The 21845-nt window shown below is 34.3% G+C and overlaps 2 protein-coding genes across 2 annotated transcripts; both read right to left on the bottom strand.

Moving 5' to 3' along the window:
* Positions 1-5395: 5395 nt before the first annotated feature.
* On the bottom strand, positions 5396-5788 carry LOC119634237 (histidine-rich glycoprotein-like). Its single transcript, XM_038028277.1, has one exon. The coding sequence runs from the start codon at positions 5712-5714 to the stop codon at positions 5418-5420; it is 297 nt and encodes a 98-aa protein (XP_037884205.1). The 5' UTR covers positions 5715-5788; the 3' UTR covers positions 5396-5417.
* Positions 5789-13803: 8015 nt separating this feature from the next.
* On the bottom strand, positions 13804-19321 carry LOC119632902 (dentin sialophosphoprotein-like). Its single transcript, XM_038026058.1, has 2 exons — positions 14482-19321; positions 13804-14415 (listed from the first exon to the last, which is right to left on the bottom strand). The coding sequence occupies exons 1-2, from the start codon at positions 19319-19321 to the stop codon at positions 13877-13879; spliced, it is 5379 nt and encodes a 1792-aa protein (XP_037881986.1). The 3' UTR covers positions 13804-13876.
* Between the last annotated feature and the right edge of the window lie 2524 nt (positions 19322-21845).

Here is a 21845-nt window from a genome sequence, read left to right as displayed (position 1 = left end):
TTTAGTAGCGAAAACATAACAAACTTAGGCGTTATTTAGTTTCCGTCATTTCTTGACAACTTCCGTTCTTTTAACGAGAGAGATTGCGGCAAAAAAAAGAAGAAACTTTAAAATTCGCTCATTTATATAAATGGCTTGTGTACTGCTACTGATTACATAAATATTTCTTATGACACGCACAAAAAAAAAAAAAAAAAGAAGAGAAGCAAAAGGAATCCGAATAAGAATAAGAACGAAGAAGTCATAAAAAACTATTCATTTCGAAGCGAATCTTGGCTGCCACTACAATATATTCTGTCCTAGGATTTTCTAAACATTTTTGCTATATTTTAAATTGATCTAAGGTCATCAAGGAATTTTAAATTTTCTTATCGCTTTTCCAATTTTGCAGTGGCTGTACTTCAGTAATGTATGTATGTAAATTGTGCCTTTAAACTAATTATGGTTTTCAAATCTAGTCTGTGGTCCTAATTTAAAAGGTTCTGAGAAAGTCAGGCAAATAAGATTGAGTCGAATTTTTATCTCCGCCCGATTAAAAATAAATTACGTAGATTTATTCAGTCTGAATAAACGGCGTAACGGCAAAGGCTGAATAATGTATAAAGTATCAGGTGGGAATGATATGAAATTCGTGACTGTTACAAATGCAACATTATTATTTAGTATACTCGTATGCTTGCTGTGTATGAAAAATATAATAGTTCATATATCACTGTGTAAACCTCCTTCTCTTCTCATTTCCTTGATTATATTTATCTTGCAGCAACTTGTGCTTGCATATTTAATCTGCGAGTTTTCATGTTGATTGCTTCAGCATCATCTGAATGAAAAACGTATGAAAAGCAAAAACGCTTTACGGAACACATGTTGCATGCATTGCATGCAAATGCATTTCATATCAAAGCGTACATAACAGTAACTTTATTTATTTTCTTCTTTTCATTTTCAGAAATATTACCAAAGAAAACAAAAGGAAAAAAACATTACAATGTAAAGCTTATTGTGCTCAACGCTCAACGTTGTTACAGCATAAACAGACAGAAAAGAACACAGGGGGTAGAATGGCAATAGCATTGACATTGACTTCCTTTTCTTTATATATATGCGTATGCATCTGTCTGCAACACAAAGCATATGGACACTATGCAATATTGTTGAACATAAGACAAACAGTAGAGCTGGAGCAGATTTTCTTTTCATTTGGTATTCTTTTCTTTTTTCTTTTTCGACTTTTTTGCACTTAACTTCCTGTAACTGTTGCATTCTTCTTGTATATGGCTGCAGTCTTCGTATGTTTTGGCTTGGCAAAAGTTCAATATCCCCAAAACAAGATATTAGTTAACTCGATTATTTTGTATTGCTCTTTGCAAATCGAAAGATTACAAGTGAACGAGAAATAATATTTGAGAGTCTAGGGATTGTTTTTTTTTCCAAAGAAACACTTATTCCAAATTTTATTTCTAGAATTTATTAAAATAATAATAAACCAATCCATTTTTAACTATACGCAGATCGAAGTCATTTGTGGAAGTCTTCACACAGTAACTCTATGCTTCACTAATCAATTATCACCTTGACCAAGCGACAGATAAATCATGTAATATTTGCATATGTACAAGACTTTACGAATATCATTTACTAGCATTATTAAGTTGATAATTCTCGCACAATATACATTTGTCGATCATATTAGCGAGCGATTGTGGTGAAGAGAACGCGTTGCTTATAAATACTGTCATCTTTCGCAACAAGTGTTGTACCTGAAAATTTGAACGGTGCATCGAGTTTTAACTGAAGAGAATAAGGAATGCGCTAAAAATAGTGTAACAATATTGTATAATATTTTTCACCTTTTCTTAATAAATAATATGTATAGTGCGAAAATTTCGGATTGTTTGTGCAAATTCAATATATGCATTTATGTTCGTATTTATATTCATATTCATATCTATATTTGTGTTCTTTTCACATTCATTAGATACTCAGATTCATATATATTAGATATTCATGTTCAGTAGATAGTCATATTCATATTCATAGTCGAATTCGTATTCATATCATATTCATAGTCGAATTCATATTCGTATTCATATCATATTCATACTCATATTCATATTAATATTCATGCTCATATTCACACTAATATTTATATTCATTAGATATTCATATTCAGTAGATAGTCATATTCATATTCATATTGATAGTCGTATTCATGTTCATACTCATATTTATACATCTATTCACATTCATCATATATATATTTATATTTATATTTCATAGTTCATATTCTTGTTCATATTCATTTTCATGTTGATATTTCTTCTCATATTCATATTCCTTTTATTTCAAACTGATACAGCAATATCGATTCATATTAAGAATGCATGATGCATATACATATATCTTATTGTGCGGATGAAAGCTTTTTAAAGCTGCTGGATGTCAAATAGATAGGTTGTGATTGAACTGCACTGCATAATGCGCTGAATATTCTGTAGTGATTGTAAATGCAGTGATGTGAAAGTAATACTAAGATCATCTATTCACAAATTTTTCAAAGAATAGGAATGGATTAATTTCGGAAATGAGTGAACCAGTTTTATAATACTAATAAATACCTTTCAGAACTATAATCAACTGTGAACATTTTTGCTAGTATAAATTGACTAAAGTCAATTCGACAATCATTCTTAATAGAAATGATGATTAACAAGTCCAAGGTGTTAAGCTTGAAACTGAACTGAAGCTTAAAAACTGAAACAATGGCGAAATATTGAAATATTTATCGTATTTTCTTGAGATTTTTATGCTGCATATCGATCTGCATTTTGTTCAAATATTGCCAGTCGTTATGGTGGATTTACAACGTTGGGTATTTAATATTCGATGCGAAGCGCGTAAAGATATTCTTACTTAATACCCCAAATATGTTTTAATTTATTTTGTATATCTTCTGGTTCGTAATAAAACATGCATTTTAACACATATATGACTACAAACCGGTTCAAAAGGCAAACAACCTTTTTCGAGATAAGCAAGATAAAATTCGCTATTAAATAATTCCATAACATTCTGCATTTAATTTTTTTTTTTTTTTCTTTTCTCACAGCAGGAGTAGGACGTGTACCTGTCATTCCAGATGTAGGAACTTGAGATTCACATATATTCTTAATCAGTGTGAGACTATGATTGATTTAATTAATAACAAATCATGACAGCATTAATGCTAATAATAGCAACAACAAGAAGATATTGTAACAAGTACCAAGCGGCATTGCATCTCTTATATATTTGTGTGTAAGTGGGTGCACAGATGGTCCCAATGGACTCTTTGATAAAGTTAAGGGTACTGAGAAAATGTATTACATTCCAATCGTGACTTTAGACGGAGAATATCTTATCGTCGCCTTTGTAATGGATATGATTTTCTTGGGCTTTATCTCCATCTGTCGCTTTCTAAAATTAAACACTCGTGAAAATCGGAAGTCATAAGCATTAAGCGTTAAGACATCTCATATCTATTAGTTTATTTATTTCCACGGACGAAAATTCACCTACACACATACAACTTCAGCCAAACTATAAACACACTTATCTCAAAGTTATAACCCACAACCACTAGGGCATTAATAGCAAATGAGCATACATCAGCAAAAAAAAAGTGAAAAGACAAACTGTATGTGATATTTAACTAAATATACAAAATATAAGAAATCTTACAAGTTGGTTTTTACTGATTTCAGGGTTTTTTCCTTAATTGCTTTCAAATCTAATCACTTATTAAGGTTGATGTGGCTTTGGACCCATTAGTTTTGATGACGAACGGAAATGCTAGTTGGCGTTACCAGCTTTATTCGTACAGTCATGCACTGCAGGAATGTTTTGCAAGCCACGTGATATTTTCTTTTAAGATATAACATAAAACTTTAGAGCAAAAATCGTTTGACAAATTGTCCTTTGATTAGGCATAATGTTGCGTATATCCAAAGATTGAAGTGTGGTGCAGCTTGTGCAATCCCTTTTTACTTTGGCTTGGATTTAGTTTTGCAAATAGAAAAACTACTCTGCTAATGCAAAAAGAAGTAGTGTTCTAAGTTTTTTTTTTTTTTTAGTTTGCTTACGTCTCAGGCCGAGGTAGCGGATTATCTTTTCCTTGACAATCCTTTCGATATGGGTGTGAAAGGAAAAGCATTAAGAAAAGAGAATGTATATAATGTGAGTAATGGATTAAAATGTAAAAAATGTGTTATATAGATTTACATGAATAGAAGCGTGAAAGATATATATTTCTCCGAGTCATTTTCATGTGACTATGCATAAAACTTGGTGGCGTTTGCAAAGGAATTGAAATGAATTTTCGCATATTAAGTATGCAATAAAATCTTAAGGATCCCGAGCGTAGTGACACAGGAAAAAACTTTTTCTCCATCTTAAAATAAATGTCCTTGTTTGTGCGGATGTTTGCAATATCAAGAAGTGTTTGAGATAGACACGCATTTTACTGCACCCATCCATTCAGATAATCACTACGCCGCCTGTCTCTCTGTCTGTCTGTCCGTCCGTTCATTTTGTTTTTTTGTCTTCAACCTGCAGGTCGCAATTTTTGAAAAATTTCCATCAACACTGTGGGTACACTGTGCCCCAAGGACGAACTTTGTTGAAAACGCTTTGGATTGAAACACTTGCCATATAAAGCCTTATTTCGAAAAGCCACTATGTGAATAGCTGTAGGACGTGTCCCTCAACAGTGTTTTTATTAAAAAACATGCAAAACCATAGAATTCGTTTATAGGAAAATCCTTAATACAAACTAACTCATGCGAAAATATAAAAATCACTTGTTAATAATAGGGGTAGAGTTTGTGTAATAGAAAATTTAAATTGCTTTGCTAAGCAATTCTAATGTAAGATTAAAGTGCCTTGATGGCCACCGACAAATTCGTTTAAATTTCGCGCTAGTCGCTATTCGCTTAGTGTATGACATATATAAAGTTTGATAGGCGCTGAATTGTATGACTGGGAAGTGCAAGTCATCCTTCAATAGTTTATATGTAAATGCCTTTGTTGACAACTTCCGATGCAGCCCAAGACGGAAAAATTGCTCCAAGTATTAAACAAAGTCTATAATGAAGAAACTCTAAGCACAGCACCATTGTTCGACAATAAGTAAAAAGTTGAAATAAAAAACTGGGAAGAATTGGGAATTAGTTGCCTACCTACGAGTAAGGAGTATAGATAGAGTAATAAAAATTCCAATTATTTTTGCTAATTTAATTTTTTTTTATTATTTTGTAAATATTTTACAATAGATTTATGAAACGTTTTTTTATTTATTTAGTACAATAGAAATCAGTTAGTATTCATCTCCTTGAACGCCAGCGATAAGACATTTTGACGAATTATTAATCTTTGCACGTTTAATAGTAATGGCTGTGATGATGATGACCGTGGTAATGTTCGTGGTGACCCTGATGGTGGCCCTGGTGGCCGTGGTGGCCGTGGTGGCCATGGTGGCCGCCGTATTGACGGCTTTCTTCATTGCCTTGACCATGGCTATCGTGTTGAGTGCCGTGGCTGGCGTGTCCACTGTCATGGCCATGATGTTCATAATGTCCATGTCCACTATCATGATGACCATGATCGTAGTCATGTTGGTCAGCGCTGATAGCGACAACGGCGACAAGTAAGAAACAAGCGACAGCTAAGAATTTCATTTTGACTTTGTTTGATTTGCGTTACTGAAAACTGCTTAACAAACTCTTGAGCGTCCCGGCTTTTATACTTAAATTTTGCTTGCAGTCAGAATCTTCACTTTCTCTATATAATTGAGAAGAAACTTGAAATGTTTGCATATTATTCATAAATTACTGGTTAAAACGAAAAAATAAGTTCAATTGTTTTTAATTGTTCAACAAATATTTGTTAAATATTAAAGTTTAATACCTTAAATATTATACTGCATACAAAAAGTAACGGTTTTAAAAACTGGATTTTTTTTTATTCTTGTTGCTTTTTTACCAGTTGTTCTGCTCTGTTATAAAATTTGGGCTAAAGCAATAGGAAATATAAAAGAAATAATTACTTGATTTTTATATCACGAGTATAAAATAAAGGGTTAACTTTAAATTAAAATTTGTAAACTGGGGTTATTACACTTTACACCATTTATGATACAGGATGCGTTGAATTAAAATTTGTAACGTGGGTTTATTATAACTTACACACAGCTTGTGGTACAGGGTGTATTAAGCCGATGGGGACGCATATAACATGCGTAAGGGCTTCAGATAGATCTATCTTTTATTATACCGATCAGAATCCACTTTTTAATCGATCTAAGCTCGTCTGTCTGTGTTATGCCCGTCCATGTAAGTTTGCAAGTCGCAATTTTTAAGATATTTCTGTGGAATTTGGTTTATGGGCGAACGGTATTGGAGATAGTTTGGTTTGGTCCACTTTGTCGATCTCTCCTCATATAAAACCCTATTTTCGAAGTCCTTATATGGAAAAAAATGGCAATTTTTAAAGTTTCTCGACAAAACATGCTCTGAAGTAATATTTGCACATTCTAAGTTGGTACGAAAAATTTGATTCGGTTGGGGCAATTTTGTGAGCACTCTTTCACGTACATGTTGCTGCCAAAAGCGAATCTGTGTATAGTAAAAGATTATGATTTTTTAATATTTTATGCTAAAAGTTAGTTCAAAATGGTAAATTGACGTAGAAATCAATTTTACTGAATATGGATCCCGTACCCGTCTATGTGTTGAGTACCACCGCATGAAACGATTTCTCGTTTCATGGCAATGCACGAAATAATGTGCAAGTCTTGATGTTGTATTAGCATAAATGTGAATAAATGTATTGGGCGAAGGTGTAGGTTAGAGTGGTGGGGTACTTAATAGACCACTTTGCTAAAATGTTCTTAATCCGAACTTGTTCCTTAATATCTATACATGGCTGTTCAGTCTTGAACGGTATCTGAATTATAAGATTTTGCTTTTAACCGGTTATTTTAAAACGAAAATTTTCGTTGTTCTGATAGGATCCCATTGCTAAATAGGTGTATATATGGAGCCGGAAACATAATGCAAAATATTCAGTACTCAGAGGCAATCATTTTTATAGACCCCAATTGAAACAGTCAATAGCCCGTATATTCATTATGGTTTTTAAGGACAGCTTCTTTTTTTGTAGCCATGGATGAGAATCATTATCGCAGATCTCTACTGGGAAATTATACCATACTTTTTGAATACATTACCACAATTCTGTTTTATTACTACGAGACACAAGGCGCTTTAGTCCTCCCTAAACATTCTCAATAGGATTGAGACGAGCAGACTGACTTGGGCATTCAGTGACATTCAAGTTATATTCTCGGAAACACGCTTTCACTAAATTGGACCACAATCCTAGTGCAATTTCCATAGCAGGGGCTTATTTCATTTGGAATGCCGTAACATTACAGTTTCCAGAGTTTGTGTATTTTGTGGGCTAAAGCAAAATCTGTCCTCTTCTCCAAATTAATTTCCCTGAGTAAGGGAGCCTTCCGAGCTACACAACATTCCCAATTTCGTTGAAAATTGCTCTAGACGGCTTGAAGGGATCTCGCTTTGCTAAAATTATAATGCGGGAAGTATTAGTGCACATAACTGTTAAATTTTGATCTTGCATTCCTATTGATTTATTCGGTGCATGCAGACGCTAACCGCAAAGAGCGCCCGAAATTACATTTGAAGAAATCTGATGCTACAGTCCACCAAATACGTTATGGTCATGCTGCTTCATCATATCCCAATTGTCGGTTTTAGTTCCGACGGTTTAAAAGTTTCGACACGAATTGACTGAAAATGTCATTTTTTGGCCACTTGTTGCAAAAGATGTCAAGGATACACTGTTGCAGCTTAAATAGAAAATTCTGCCACACTCAACGCACACAGACACGGTGCCTTCTGAATAACACTTGTTCTGATCGATGCAGCATAGCACGGCTGGTACGTAATTCCGCAAAGTTGAAAAAATGCGAAGATGGGTCGATGTTGCCTAACCCATACAAGTTCTTCCGACATGATATCGCCATGTGGCTAAAGTTTTAGTAAAATGATGTACAAAATGATGGAAAATATTTTGATTAATATATATTTTACCAATTTTTTTCAATAAATGCCTTTATCATATAGGATAACATAATTTCAACTTGGACATAATACAAATAAAAAACAAGTGCATGGTGTTGCGTCGAAAATTTATTATTACATTTTTATTATTGCATAAGATAGCTTGAAATAATGACAAGTCAATGCAATGTGTACCGTGTAGTATCGAAACGAAGTGTTAAGGTATGAAACATTATGATGAAAATTTTAATACGAAATTTCGTTCCTAACGTACATGAGGATGCAAAAGTAAGTAAAGCTTTCATGAAAAAGAAAAAATATGAAATGCAACACTATGATAAATCACAGAAAATGAAAATATCTATTTGTAGTTTTTCAAAGTGCGTTTTGGTTGAAACTTCTATTATTAACGATAGAACAGAATTCATTTTCGAATTAATTCAAAAAACGCACTTATTCGATTGTTTGAAATCGTTTTGTCCCGAAGCCGTGTTATAATATTCAACAATTTTCTACCGTGTTATATCAAAACCGTGTTTGACAATTTCCGTGTTAAGCAAGGGACACCTGCATATGTTTGCAACACACACACGATATATGACGTAAGATGATGATGTAGGATCACTATTGATGCTACGTCTTTTGTGCAAAACAATGGAAAATATGAATGTCCTGCGTAGCATCACTCAACGAATTATAGCTTGTAAGCTAATAGTCGGAAGATATGAAATTTTGACGCATTTCGTTCGGATGGTGATAGTATATAAAAATCATATGGATTATATATATATATATATGTGTTATAAATATATTTACAGCCCAGAAAGTTGACATTGCTTAAAATAGAATGAAATTTGGATTATTTTGAAGAAAACATTGAATGAACCGCATATTTATGGCGATATATAAATAATTGTTTACGGGAAAGTAAGGATTTTTTAAAGATGTATTTAAAAATTATATATAACAAGACAAGTATATATATCAATTTGTAAGAGTAAGAGGATATCACTCAAGACGCAAAGTTTAGCACAATCTTTCTTGAAAGACTGGCGCTCGTTTAAGTCCACAATTCGGACCGCCGCAGATATAAATTGTTTATCGTTTTGTTTTGTATGACCATTAGTGGCAAGAGGAATGCAGTCTTACGACGTTGCCCCTCTGACACACTTAGCTAATTTCAGTTTGTATATAGTGTTTTATTATTATGTAACCGTTTTTCCACATTTCCTGCAAGTCCAAATTCCATTTAAATATAACGCACCATTCTACGTTGGCAACTTGGAATTGTTGTAAATTTCGCTCTTTAAAAGCTTGCCTTTTAGCTCTGTGTTATCACGAGAGTCATGCATAGTTTTAGGCATTGCTTATAAACGTACCGTCAAGGATTGTAAAATGTTAATAAACGTTTCGTTTCATTGAAAGATAGGTGGGGTTCAATACGAGAGATTGTATATGCGAAACAATGTATTCTCTTTGTTGTTCATCAATAAAGTACTGAATACAATGAACGCATCGCACATTATGCAAAGTATTCTCTTTGTATGATTATATGGTCAACTTCATATAAAGTTTTACAATCAAATTAGGGGTAATCAGGCAACTGAAAGGTAGCTTTCACTTTCGTATTCATTCGTTTAGGAAAAACATATTTTGACAGCCCGTAAAACACAGTTTCATTGAGACGGCTGCAGCATTGTTAAATTGTAGTAATTGCAACATACATGTATTTGTTTATGTTCTATATATTTTCTAAATAAACTTATAAAGTATGGATTTAAAGGCTAACGGTTAATATAAATTATAAACTCATCCCCATATTGAAAACTCAAAATTTTTTATATCGCTCTATGAAATAATTGGTGTAGGTTTTATTGATAACGAAAAAAATTCAAAACTTCTTGTAATTCTTGTATTTCTTCTATGAAGTAATTGGTGTAAGTTTTCTGCTGAGCCTTTGTTTTTTCGATTTGCATGCATTTGAGGTTTAATTTTTTTTCGGCTTTCTTGTTAGTCGTAAACGTTTAGCTACTCAGCTACTCGTGCGGATTATCGCAATATATTTTTGCGATAATTTTTCATTCAGTATTTTTTTTGTTTATATATTTGAATAGGCGTTAGTCTAGATGCGCTCAAAGCAAATAAACTTTTTACGGCATTTATTGCATCTACCGCTTTAGGCAATTGAAATTCATTAGTTTTTTTTCGCACAGGAAAGATATTGTATCGATGCGGTCAAGTTTCTCACTCTACTCAAAATCTGCTTAAGAACAGTTCAGGTCGTAAAAAGGTGGAATTCTGCACATTATTGATTAATAGTCAGAGATTTATTTCAATAATAAATCATACGCTCCTTGCTTTTAAAAACACGAAAAAAAATCTTAAATAATAAAAATCGTAAAGTATTTCCGTATAAAGAATTTTTTTAAACTTTAATTTTCAAATACAGTTCAACAGCCATGAAGCAAGTTAACTATATAATCTTACTTGAATGTGTTATATCCTATTTCTTACAAACAAGTAAACAAACATTTTCAGTTCGAACGAAGACATGGCTTAGTTCTTTATCGTGTATACGCCTTAGGTGGAGAATATGTGCTAGACTTCGCGCAATGTGGCCGTAAGTATCTTTTGCTTGTTTTTAATTAAAAATAATAATAACAATATATGTAGTAACAAAAAATATAAGTTGTTCAACAAATAAGCATATGCTTTATTCAGTTTCATTAGGGAGTCGATTAATTAGAACTTGCGAAAGCATTTAATGCAGAATATGTTAGTCATGTTTTATTTCTCTCTAGCTTTGCATCTGCGAAAATATCCGCACCAGTCAATGAGGCTTACAAAAGAGAGAGAGACAGAGAGAGAGAGGCAAACGATTGGCCAAAGCTTTATTACACACACTTGCGTTAAGCGTATGAGTTTTACACCAGCAGAGACAGATGAAGTTTAACAAGTATAATTATCTTACAGTGCTATAAACGTATGTGAAAAATAATTTATAGGAATAAAAATTTAATAAAATTATCATAAGGAAACTAATCTAAAATTCTTTAAAAAACCTTTAAGCTTTTCCTTGCAGCAGTATGCTCTTAACAGTGAAGAAGAGTCGAATGTTAAGCACCGTCACTTTAGCGTTGAAAGAAAAGAAAAATTTATAAAAAAAAAAATCTTTTTTACTTGAAAAAGCTTAAGTTACTTCTAAATTCTGTTGCAAATTTGTAGGCGATATCTTCATTTTCGCTTAAGAACGTTTACCTTAAATGCTAGATAGTTGCACAGATGACAGTGGACAGATGACAGACGAACAGACGGACATGTTTAAGTGCATTCCGCATTTGATATTGGCCAAGTATTTATAAACTTTAAGGGGTGTTTGAAGCTGGTTACTGCTCGTTAGAAACCTATTGAAAAAAATCTAAAACTTTGATATACTATTATATTGAGAAGGCGTGGTCCATTTTCTCCATTTTTTTACAGGTGCCACAGCATCACCTATAGGATATGCTTTTAAATTCTTGTAGATTTATCTGCTATAGCTGATGGGCAATGATCACAACAACAGAGGTGTTCTCAGTTTACGAGGTATTGTGGCCGTCTACTATGACCTATTTGGCCCATTTTGCCTATCAACCTGCGTGCAATAATTTCCAATTTTTCTGCCAAATTTGAAGTCGACTGCTTCAATTTTTGCGGGAAGATAAATGTTTACAATAGTCAGTGCACAGACGGACCGACCCACAGACGGACATGCTTAAATTGACTTAGAATTTAACCCTAATTGAGAATGTATACACTTTGTGGGCCCTCTGATGCTCCCTTCTGGGTCTTGCGAACATTTTGCGAACATGAAATACGCCTTTCATCCTTCAGTGATGGGTATAAAAAAAAAAAAATTATCATAAATTAAATATTTACAATAAATTATTATCTGAAATCATATTTATTTACTGCCCTTCCTGAGTGAGGAGGTTTCATAGTTACTTCAATGCAACATCGATCGGGTGAATCGAATGAATAATAACCAAAGAAGTTCCCGGAGCAAAACTTGATCAGCTCTTCATAGTGGAGATTGAAAGAACAAAAAGATCTTATGAAGCCGGTCAAAGAGAGTTACTGCCTTAGTGTTAGATAAGGACACTTGGTAGCGAAAGCGAGAGAAAATAAAATCGTCATTCTTTGCCTTTTAGATCAAACAGACAGACAGTTATATCGTTTTTATTTTTCGATTACTGCATCAAAAGACCTTTAGCTCTAATGAATAACTTTGATCGTCACGTTAGTCAGCCAATGAACTTGATTGGCTTAATTATTTATTTATGCGATTCACTTACTTTTGTTATGTTAGCTTTACGGTAACCAAGGACGTTTTTTTTTTTTATAGGTTGTCATTATATTTATGTTGGTACAACATTTATATGCACTTATAAGCAATTCAAGTTACGTTAGCGCCGAATTTCTTCATACCGTACACATGTCCCTTATCATATATATTTTTATACCTAAATTGATTGTAAATATTTTCTGATCTTCATAGATCGGTTTTGAAAACGAAGCGTCATCACTTTTTTCTTGGAAGTCTTTCAAGAATCTATTCTTTTCGAAATACTTATGCAAGCATACTAGATTTACAAAGATCTGAAATCTGTGAAATCTTTCTCATATTCATATCATATATAAGTTCGAAGTAAGTAACTAAGCCTCTATAAAGATAGTCTAGAAGATTTCTTCGCTCTGCAAGGTATATTTAAGATCGATTGTCAGATGTATAAACCTACTTTAATTTTGGTTTTTTTTTTTTTTGCGTCAATAAAAATCCATAGCAGTGAACGTTTATTCGTTTGTTACAATTTGATTTTCAAGCTATGCATAGGTGTGTGTGCAACGTTCATTATTAATACGTATCAAATATTGTCGTTCATTAAGATTGCGCTAAATGTGGACTGACTACATTTTTATTCTTGACTTGACAAAAAACAAAAAAAAAAAAAAAATTAAAAAAGTTAAAAAAATCATTTTTTTCTATTATTTTAGCGAACGTTAGCTCTAACTCATGTGCAGTATTTAGGTTGTCTATAAAATATTGAGCATTCAAAATATCACAATTGAGAAGCACTTATGTTATTCATGCGATTTATAATAATAACTATGGGTGTGTGAGAGAAATTTAGCCTTTGTTTATAGGTTTACTATGAAAACGATTTTCTCTTGATTGGCATTAAGTTTACCTGCGTGCAGCATGTGTCCGCACAAATGTACCCTGTACCATGGCCGGTGTAGGGTGTAAAAATAATTTGCAGATGCTTAAACACATCCTCTAATGGCATTCGGCCACTAAAGGCATATAATGAACTCTTTTCGAATTCTCTGATTGCACTGTAAAGGGTCGGATCGAATATTTCTATATATGTTCTATTAATCATTGAATGCATGTATAAATGCCAGTACATATGTACTTCTGAGACTTGGAATTTACTTATTTTTTATTATTATTTAGATCGTTGTCTTCAACGTCACTTAACAATGCTATTAGTTCTCGATCAACTGAAAAGCAACCCAATCAGTAGATATAAATTAAAGCAGGGATGTTCTATAAAATCTGTCACTTTATTTTATATTTTTATCACATAGTTTGTTTAATTTGAAAACAAAAAGAAAAGAAATGAAAATTTTAATTAAGTATATATACTTATATAATATAATGTGATTTATAAGAGAGTCTTTAGCTCTTCTTGCAAGGAAACGCTCAATAATGTTTAATTATGTTTAACGCTTGAGTATCCGTAGAACATTTCGACACCATCTAAATTGCGATGATGTTTTAGCTTACGTGGAGCACGTTCCCTGTACATGGATTCTTCGGGCTCAATCGATTCCGCAGCATCTATGGTAGTAGTTTCCTCAACATCTGCGCTTAATTCGACGGCTACTTGGCCAGATGTATAGTCGCTTTCATCTTCAAGAGTGCGTGATTCACGACCATCTTCATCGGTTATACTCTTCGTGTCTTCATCGACACTGAACTCGCCTTCCTCATCGTCTTGAAATTTCGCTACTCTTCCAAACTCTTCTTCGGTTATTTGATTTTCGCCTCTAGCAAATTCATAGGCAAGATTTTGTGCTATCTTCAAGAATTCGATATTATGCAACGCCGACGAACTTTCCGGTCGGGAATTTTCTTTCAAATCTTGCGTGTTTTGGTCCATGGCTGAGAGCTTATCTCCCATCGATTCAGCCTCTTCCACAAAAGTCTTTTCGGCAGCTTGTTTGACTTGAACGGTGTCGTTCGAAGCTTCTGTTAACATTAAGAAAAATTCCTGAAATTTTTTTCAATATTTGCAAAATGATACTAAATTCTTACCCGATAAGGAACTTGTCAAGCTTGCAGTTTCAGTCGCGCTGCTAGTCATGTTTATTTGGTCCGTAGTATTTAAAAGTTCTTCGACCTTTAAATTTTCGCATCCCATAGTCGAACTACAATTTGCATGACAACAACTGTTGGTCACGTTTTTAATGAGAAGTGTTGCATTTGTTTCTTCTTCCTTCGCGTGTATTGTGCTGGCATTTGCTAAAGGATTTTTCGCTGTTTTTATTGCTTGATCCATATAGAGAAAATGTGGTGCTCGATAAAAGTCGCTGTCAGCTTTAAATCGGAAACTTTCCGAGGGAATTTGCTCGCCCTGTGGTCTACGACCTATTTTCATACTAACGTGCATGTTGTGCGCAGTTGCATTGGTCGCTTTTGTCTTTTCAGCGAAACGTCGTTCGTTTTGAGCAAAACTACGAAAGCCATTTGAAGACGAGCTTGCATCATGTACATGATATTCCTCTGCCGATGAATTAGTTTGAAAAGCAGTTAGTTTTAAATTTTCGCTGATTTTCGCCTCTTCAGTGCCGTTAAGTGGTTTGGTTTGATTGTCTGAAGTTGTTGGCTTTGCTGCGAGGGTACTTGTCGCAGAGGCCTCACTGGATTGGTTTTTTGTGGAGGTACGCAGTGAATGTAGTGCTTCTTCGCTAGTAACTGAAATGGGTAGGTATGTAGAACTGTCTATTGTAACATCTTCAGCGATTTTCGAGGTATCGTAAGGCACGTTTGACAGCATATCAGTTTTGTTGGTAGTCGAGTTTTGAAGGTCGCCTAATCGAGCGGCAATTGAATGATTGTTTGCATTATTTTCCTCTACAAGAATATCCTTATGATGAGTTTCCTGGTTTCTTTTCAATTCTCCAAATGCCAACGTCTCTTCTACGTCAACACTTGGATTTTTCAAGGTAGCGAAAGATTCTTTTTCAACAAAGCTTCTTATGGGAGAAACTTTGTTGTGATGTGCACTACACGAGCAAGTTTCCTTACTCGTGCTGTTTACGTTTATCATTTCCGTATTTTGAGTGAAATTTTGTTGATCTGCTGCAACACACTTTGGCTTGAGGGCTTCTTGAGGACTATCACATAGTACAGTTTCGTTTATCGCATTTGTTTCATTTTTAACGGCTTGAGTTACAAAAGTGGTTATTGGGTTATTTTCTGCAAAACTTGCAAAACTCTGAATTGTCTGGGATTCAGCAATCGGGACACTTTCGACGATTGCGTTTGTTGCTGGCGCTATATCTTTGCTAACGTTTGTTGGAATTGCTGCGAGTTCGCTGACTTTATTCCCAATTGTTTCATTTGCTGAGTTTGCTGCATTTGCTGCCATTATACTTTCGCTTTCGATTGAATCTGACGCATTGACAGTTTCGTTATTAGAGTTTGTTTTATTTGCTGTGGACATAGTCTCGTTGGCCACGTCCGTTGTATTTGCTTGCTGTACGCTTTCACTGGTTCCGCTTGTTGCGTTTGCTGCAGGATTTGTTATGTTTTGCGTTGCTACACTACCTGTGGTCGCTTCTGTTTCACTTTCCGTTGCTACAGTTTCGTTTCTTGATTCTGAAGCACTCTCTGCTGTTGCACTTTTGTTGGCCGATCCTGTTGCATCTTCTGTTGCTGTACTTTCGTTGGTTGGATCTGTGGCATTTTCTATTGCTAGGCTCTTGTTTCCTGACTCTGGAGCATTTTCAATTATTACATTATTGTTGTTGGCCGATTCTGTTTCATCTGCTGTTGCTACACTTTCGTTTCTTGGCCCAGGAGCATTTTCTGCAACTACACTTTTGTTAGCCGACCCTATTGCGTCTTCTGTTGCTGTGGTTTCGTTGGTTGGATTTGTGGCATTTGCTATTTCCATAGTTTCGCCGAGCACGCTTGAGGTATTTGATGCTGCTACACTTTCACTTGTCGTATTAGTTACGTTTGTCGTATAGGATGCATTCAGCGATGCAGTTTGATTTGTGTCAGGTGTTGAGTTTGTTGCTTGTTGATTTGACGCAATAACTGGCTTGATTTTGTTAAGTTTGAATACTCCCGCGATTTCATCGTCAGTATCAGTCTCGACAAGTCCTTTAGGTCCCTTTGTAATGTTACCTGCACCTGCTTGGCCCGCTTTTCCTGGCAGAGTTCCATCCAATGCCTTTAATGTTTCGTTTTTGTTATTCGCTAAATGTGTCATGTTTGTTTTCTTAGCCGAATGTTTCATGTTTGTTGAATTGTCTTTCGATCCTAAATTCTTCACTATATCATTTACCAAATTCTTTAAAACTTCCATTTCTCTAAAACTAGTGTAATCGTTCACTTTTCGAGTCTCATCATCTATGTTCACCTTACCCCCTGCTTCGTCTTCATCACTGTTAAATAATTGTTGTGAGCCTACAGTGAGTGTAGAAGAGTTTGGACTTTCCGTTGCTCTTGCAGTTAGATTTAAATTTTCTTGTTTTGATAAAGCAGTTACCGGCTCATTTTCCGCAAAACTGGAAGCAATGTGTGATCCACTTTTGCTCGCATTAATTGCTGCTGGTTTTACAGTTGAATTTTGTTCAATTCCCGTAGAAATTACGTTGTTGGGTTTATCTTCGCGAAAAGCGGCAACATCGTAAAGTGTCACCGGTTCATTTTGCTGTTCCTCAATTTTTGATGCCACGTCATCTATTGACGGTTTAGTTTCTAATGTCAAATTGGTGGTATCATGTGCCTGAGATTCATTGAAAGATGTTGTCGCTACATTTTCTGTATTTGCAGTTTTCGTTTTTAAATTGGCAGATGTAGCTAGGCTTGCAGCATGACTTGCATTTTTCGCATGTTTTGCTGTCAAATTTTTAGTTAATTGGGTTACTAAAAACTCAAAGAGACTCATTTCTTCAAATCCTGCATAATTGACGGTATTTAGATGTTCTGGACTGTCGTCAATTGCTTCCAAGTTCGTAGTTGAATTTTGTTCGTTGGCTGTGATATTGATAGAAGAATGTGAAACGGATTCGTTTAGCGATGCCTTGGTGCCATTGGTGACATAGGTCGTATTTGAATCAGTTGCATTGCTTATTAACTCAGTATTCGGGGCGGAATTCTGTTGCTCGGTTGTATTTTCGTCCAAATTCTCATCACTGATGTCGCTGCGCGTTTCCTCAGAGTCATTATTTGACATATTAACATCTGTTACATCGGTGACATTTGCTACAGTGTTGGCAGTCAAATTTTGTCCAATTGTTCCAACACTTTCTGTCGAACTCTCGGAATCGTCGTTTTCAACACTTTTGCTCGATGGTTTCTCTTCCCATGTATCTGTTGCGGTTGATTTTTCGGCATTTTCGGCATTTTCGGCATTTTCGGCAACATTTGCTTCCTTACTAGCGTCGATTTCGCTCTCGGATTCTTCTACATCATCTTCGTCGTAATTATCATTCCTTTTTCTCGGCGGAAGTGGCAAAGTCTTATGATACGGTCCCGGATTGCGCCTCGAATTTGTTGCATTTAATGTTTGATTTAACAGAAAACCTAAGAGATCAGTTTCTTGAAAATTAGCGTCACCGAGTGGCTCTTGAACTGTTACAATCTGTTCGGTCGCACATTTGCTTTGACTAGATATAATAAAGTTCTTCAATTGATTCGAGTTCAATGTCGAATAGCTATCGCCATCTAAGTTAGCTGGCGTTGTAGTTTCATTGTCGGTACGTGTTACATTTGATGCGTTTAGCGGTCCACTATCATTGTTGGTCTTTTGAGAAATCTCAAGTGATGCATTTACGTTCGACGCTAATGTTTCATTTATTGCTCTCTCGATTCTAGTTAAATTTTGTTGTTTTATTTCACTACTTATTGACATATTTTCATCACTGCTGGCAGCATGGCAAGGTTTAGACGAGAGAGTTGACTTTGTGACGCCAGTGGCATTTGTTGCATTTAGATTTCGCGTTTGATTGATAGCAAGCCTTAAAGGATCCGATTGTTCGAAACTGTCATAACTGGATCTTTCTTCTTGCGCATTGAACGATTCAATTCCATTTGTCTCAGTATTATTTTCGAAGTCATCTAAACTGCTATAAACTTTTTGGGGCCTACTAAACGATACATTATGATGCGATCGATGAATAACATTACTTGCTTGTGTGTTTCCCGTTGAGGTTTGCTGATTTCCAGAAATTTGCATCGGTTTGTCGATGAGCGACATATGGGTCTCTTCAAATCTATTTGCATTTTCACTTATCGTATACGCTGCTTCCGCGTTACTGTATAAACTTTGACGATCTGCTCCAGCATATGCGGGATCGGTTCGAGTAAAACTGGCAAAGTTATCAATTTGACGATCATTTTGATTAGTTTCATCCGTTGCATTTGGGACATTTTCGTTCGTCGCGGAAGCAACGAAAGATTCTTCTCTTTTCTTAGATTTTGCAAGCGATGCTGTTGCATTTGTATGGTGTTGTTTAGCATTTGCTGATCTTATGTTTCTTATCACATTTTCCTCATTTGCCGGATAGTTGGACGATTGATTTTTAGAAGAACTTGACAAGTTTCCTTTCTCCTCATCTAAATGTGATATATTTCGATCTAAGGAAATAGTGTTTTCCAGCAATTGAGTTATATCGGTTATATTGTGATCGGCGGTCTTATTAAGGCCTGTTGAATTAGATGCATGCTTGCATGCCTCAGTTTCTTTTGCAATCTGTTTTAATTGTTGGCTGACGATATCGAGATTTAGTTGTAATTGTTTTATCGGATTTTCCAAGTTATCAATTGGTAAGGCTTGGACAGTATTCAATGCAGGGAGATTGCCTTGCAAAAGTGCAATTGTCAGCCACCCTGTAAACCAGTTTAACGGATTTATTAACATTTTCACTTAAGCGCGCACAGCTAGACAACTTTCCTATTTCAAGGCAAACGTAATAACACTAACACAACAATCTTTATTAAACTTAATAAATATTTTGTAAATTATTTAAAAAATTTACTTTAATATTTTCTTTTGTGTTTACTTTCTTGCGTTACTTTTTTTTATCTCGATTATATACATATAATATATACAATGTATATATTCTTTTCTTTTATAAGAAAATCTTGGGTGTAAATGTCAAATTGTTGCTCAACACGAGTAACGTGTGTCCACTTTGGTTTCAGGTTTTCGTTTGACTAGTTGAATTTACGTTGAGGAACTAAACCGCATATTTTGAATTTTAGCGCTTTTATTACTTTATGCTCACTTCACTTGCTTTTCTTGTTATTGTCTTTAAAACCCATGCATTCACTTAAATTATTTATTTACAATTTATGGCAGAGTTGTTTTCAGTTTGTACTCCTTCAAAACGCAGACGGAGAGCGAAGGCCTCTTGACGAGAGGGATCGGATCATTGCAAAGAAAAACAGAAACAAAAAACAAATTTGTTTTTCTTTTTTGCAAATTTTTATTTAATTTTTTATTTCCTTTCTTTCTTTTTTTTTTTATTTTTTTTTTATTTTTATTTTTTTTTATTTTACTAAATGTTTTGTTTAATGGCTGTCGACGAAATGATGGCCTAATAGCGGCTTGTACGGGGATTTTATACTCTGAAATTGATCGATATATACATAAACGTATTCATAAAAATGATCAATACAAATTTACTTATAATTATTGAAAAAGAAAACATTTTTAGCTTAAACATTAGATCTGTTTTCTCGAACAACATATGGTTTTTCTTACGCTTCTTGGCTTAGATTTTCTATTTACAATTACTATTAAGCAAATAAAGCTTACGAGACGGCTTCAATTCTAAATTTCTGATTTTTATTCAAAACAATAACAAAAATTATCACATAAGCTATCAAAACATACCCATTAAAGCATATTTGTTTACTTATAATATAAATATGTAATAATAAAGAAAAAAGCAAAAAAAACAAAAAAAACAAAAAAACTGGTTACTATGTTTCTTCGTTGTACTATATTACCGTTTCACGTTCACTTACCCATTTACACATTTACATAAGCAAAATGTGTTTTTTATTTATCTCTAAACGCCCGCCTTTAACTCTTTGCTGTCAATTATTATTTATAATAGTCTTCGATCTCTGCTTATAAGAAGTGACTGCAGCAGCAGACAAATGTTTTTTTCTTCTTTTTTCTCCGATACCCATCGCAAAGGTTATGTTGGGTTTTTCAAATGTTTGTAACGTGTGATATTATGCGTCGGAAATTGTACCAATCGTACAAAGGGTTTAACTATCTGTCTGTCTTTCTATATTTATGTATTGGCTAGAAATGCATAGTTGGATTTTAAGTTTGGTTTATCTACAACTGCCATGAAAAAGCCGCATAATTAAAACGGAATCTATAAGAGTGTTTTTCAAATTTATTTCCTACATATCTATGAAGTGTTATTAAATTGCCTGAAAATATCGTTTCACAATATGCGATGCGTATCGAGCAAATGCGTCTTCGTTTCATGTTGATAAAAAAGATTTTATTTTATTCATATTTAAACAACAGTTAACGGTAACTACAAGCATATTCGATCTGAGCGAATTAATTAACTAATTGTACGCATGACTAAAGGACGAGAAGTTTCTTCAAAACGTTTGCAGCGCCCAGAAGGAAGCTTCATGAACCACGCCATATATATATATATATATATATATATATATAAAATTCCGAATCGACTTAAGCGTGTCCGTCTGTCCGTCTGTCCGTCTGCAAAAGGTCTGTTGTAAAAAAAAATTAAAGCCATCTACTACAAATTTGAAGATGTTATTCAAAAGGGGTCAAATCAAATGAAGGACACGCCTATCATCACGTACCACGTAAGCTGAGAACAGCTCTGGTTTCGAAAAGGAAAAAAAAATTGTTTTTTTGCCCATTACTCATAAACTAAAAAAGATAAATTTGCAAAAATACTCTCTAGGTATCTGTAGGGAAATGGGAAAAATTGATCACGCCTACGAGTATATCAAAATTTAATTGCTTTTTTCAATACCTTTACAATGCAAGGGAGCAAGCTTCAAAAACCCCCTAAAGTATATAAATTCCTAAACAGTTTCAATTTCAAAATACACCTAAGCATGTTCGTCTGTCCGACTATTATGATAACTATGATAAATATTCTCCCCTACAAATTTGCAAAAGTATTTAACCCAAACAGGTCAAAGAACATGCCTACAAGGCGGGTCCGTGAACACCTTTGCTTTTCGTGCCGTTTATTCGTTGCTCACAAACTATAACAGATACGGGGTACAAAATTTCCACAAAATTATTCTGTAAAGATAGAAGAAATCAGCCATGCCCATCCAATATTATGGAGTAGGCATATTTATATTTTTTCCGCTGATAGGTATAAAAGATTCGTTCATGACCGAATATGATTTTCTAACTTGTTTTCTTTTCG

This window comes from Glossina fuscipes, unplaced genomic scaffold (genome assembly GCF_014805625.2).
Source record: "Glossina fuscipes isolate IAEA_lab_2018 unplaced genomic scaffold, Yale_Gfus_2 2, whole genome shotgun sequence".
In the NCBI taxonomy this organism is placed as follows: Eukaryota; Metazoa; Arthropoda; class Insecta; order Diptera; family Glossinidae; genus Glossina; species Glossina fuscipes.
The sequence above is the reverse complement of the archived record's forward strand: the minus strand, read 5'-3'. Positions and strand labels throughout refer to the sequence as shown.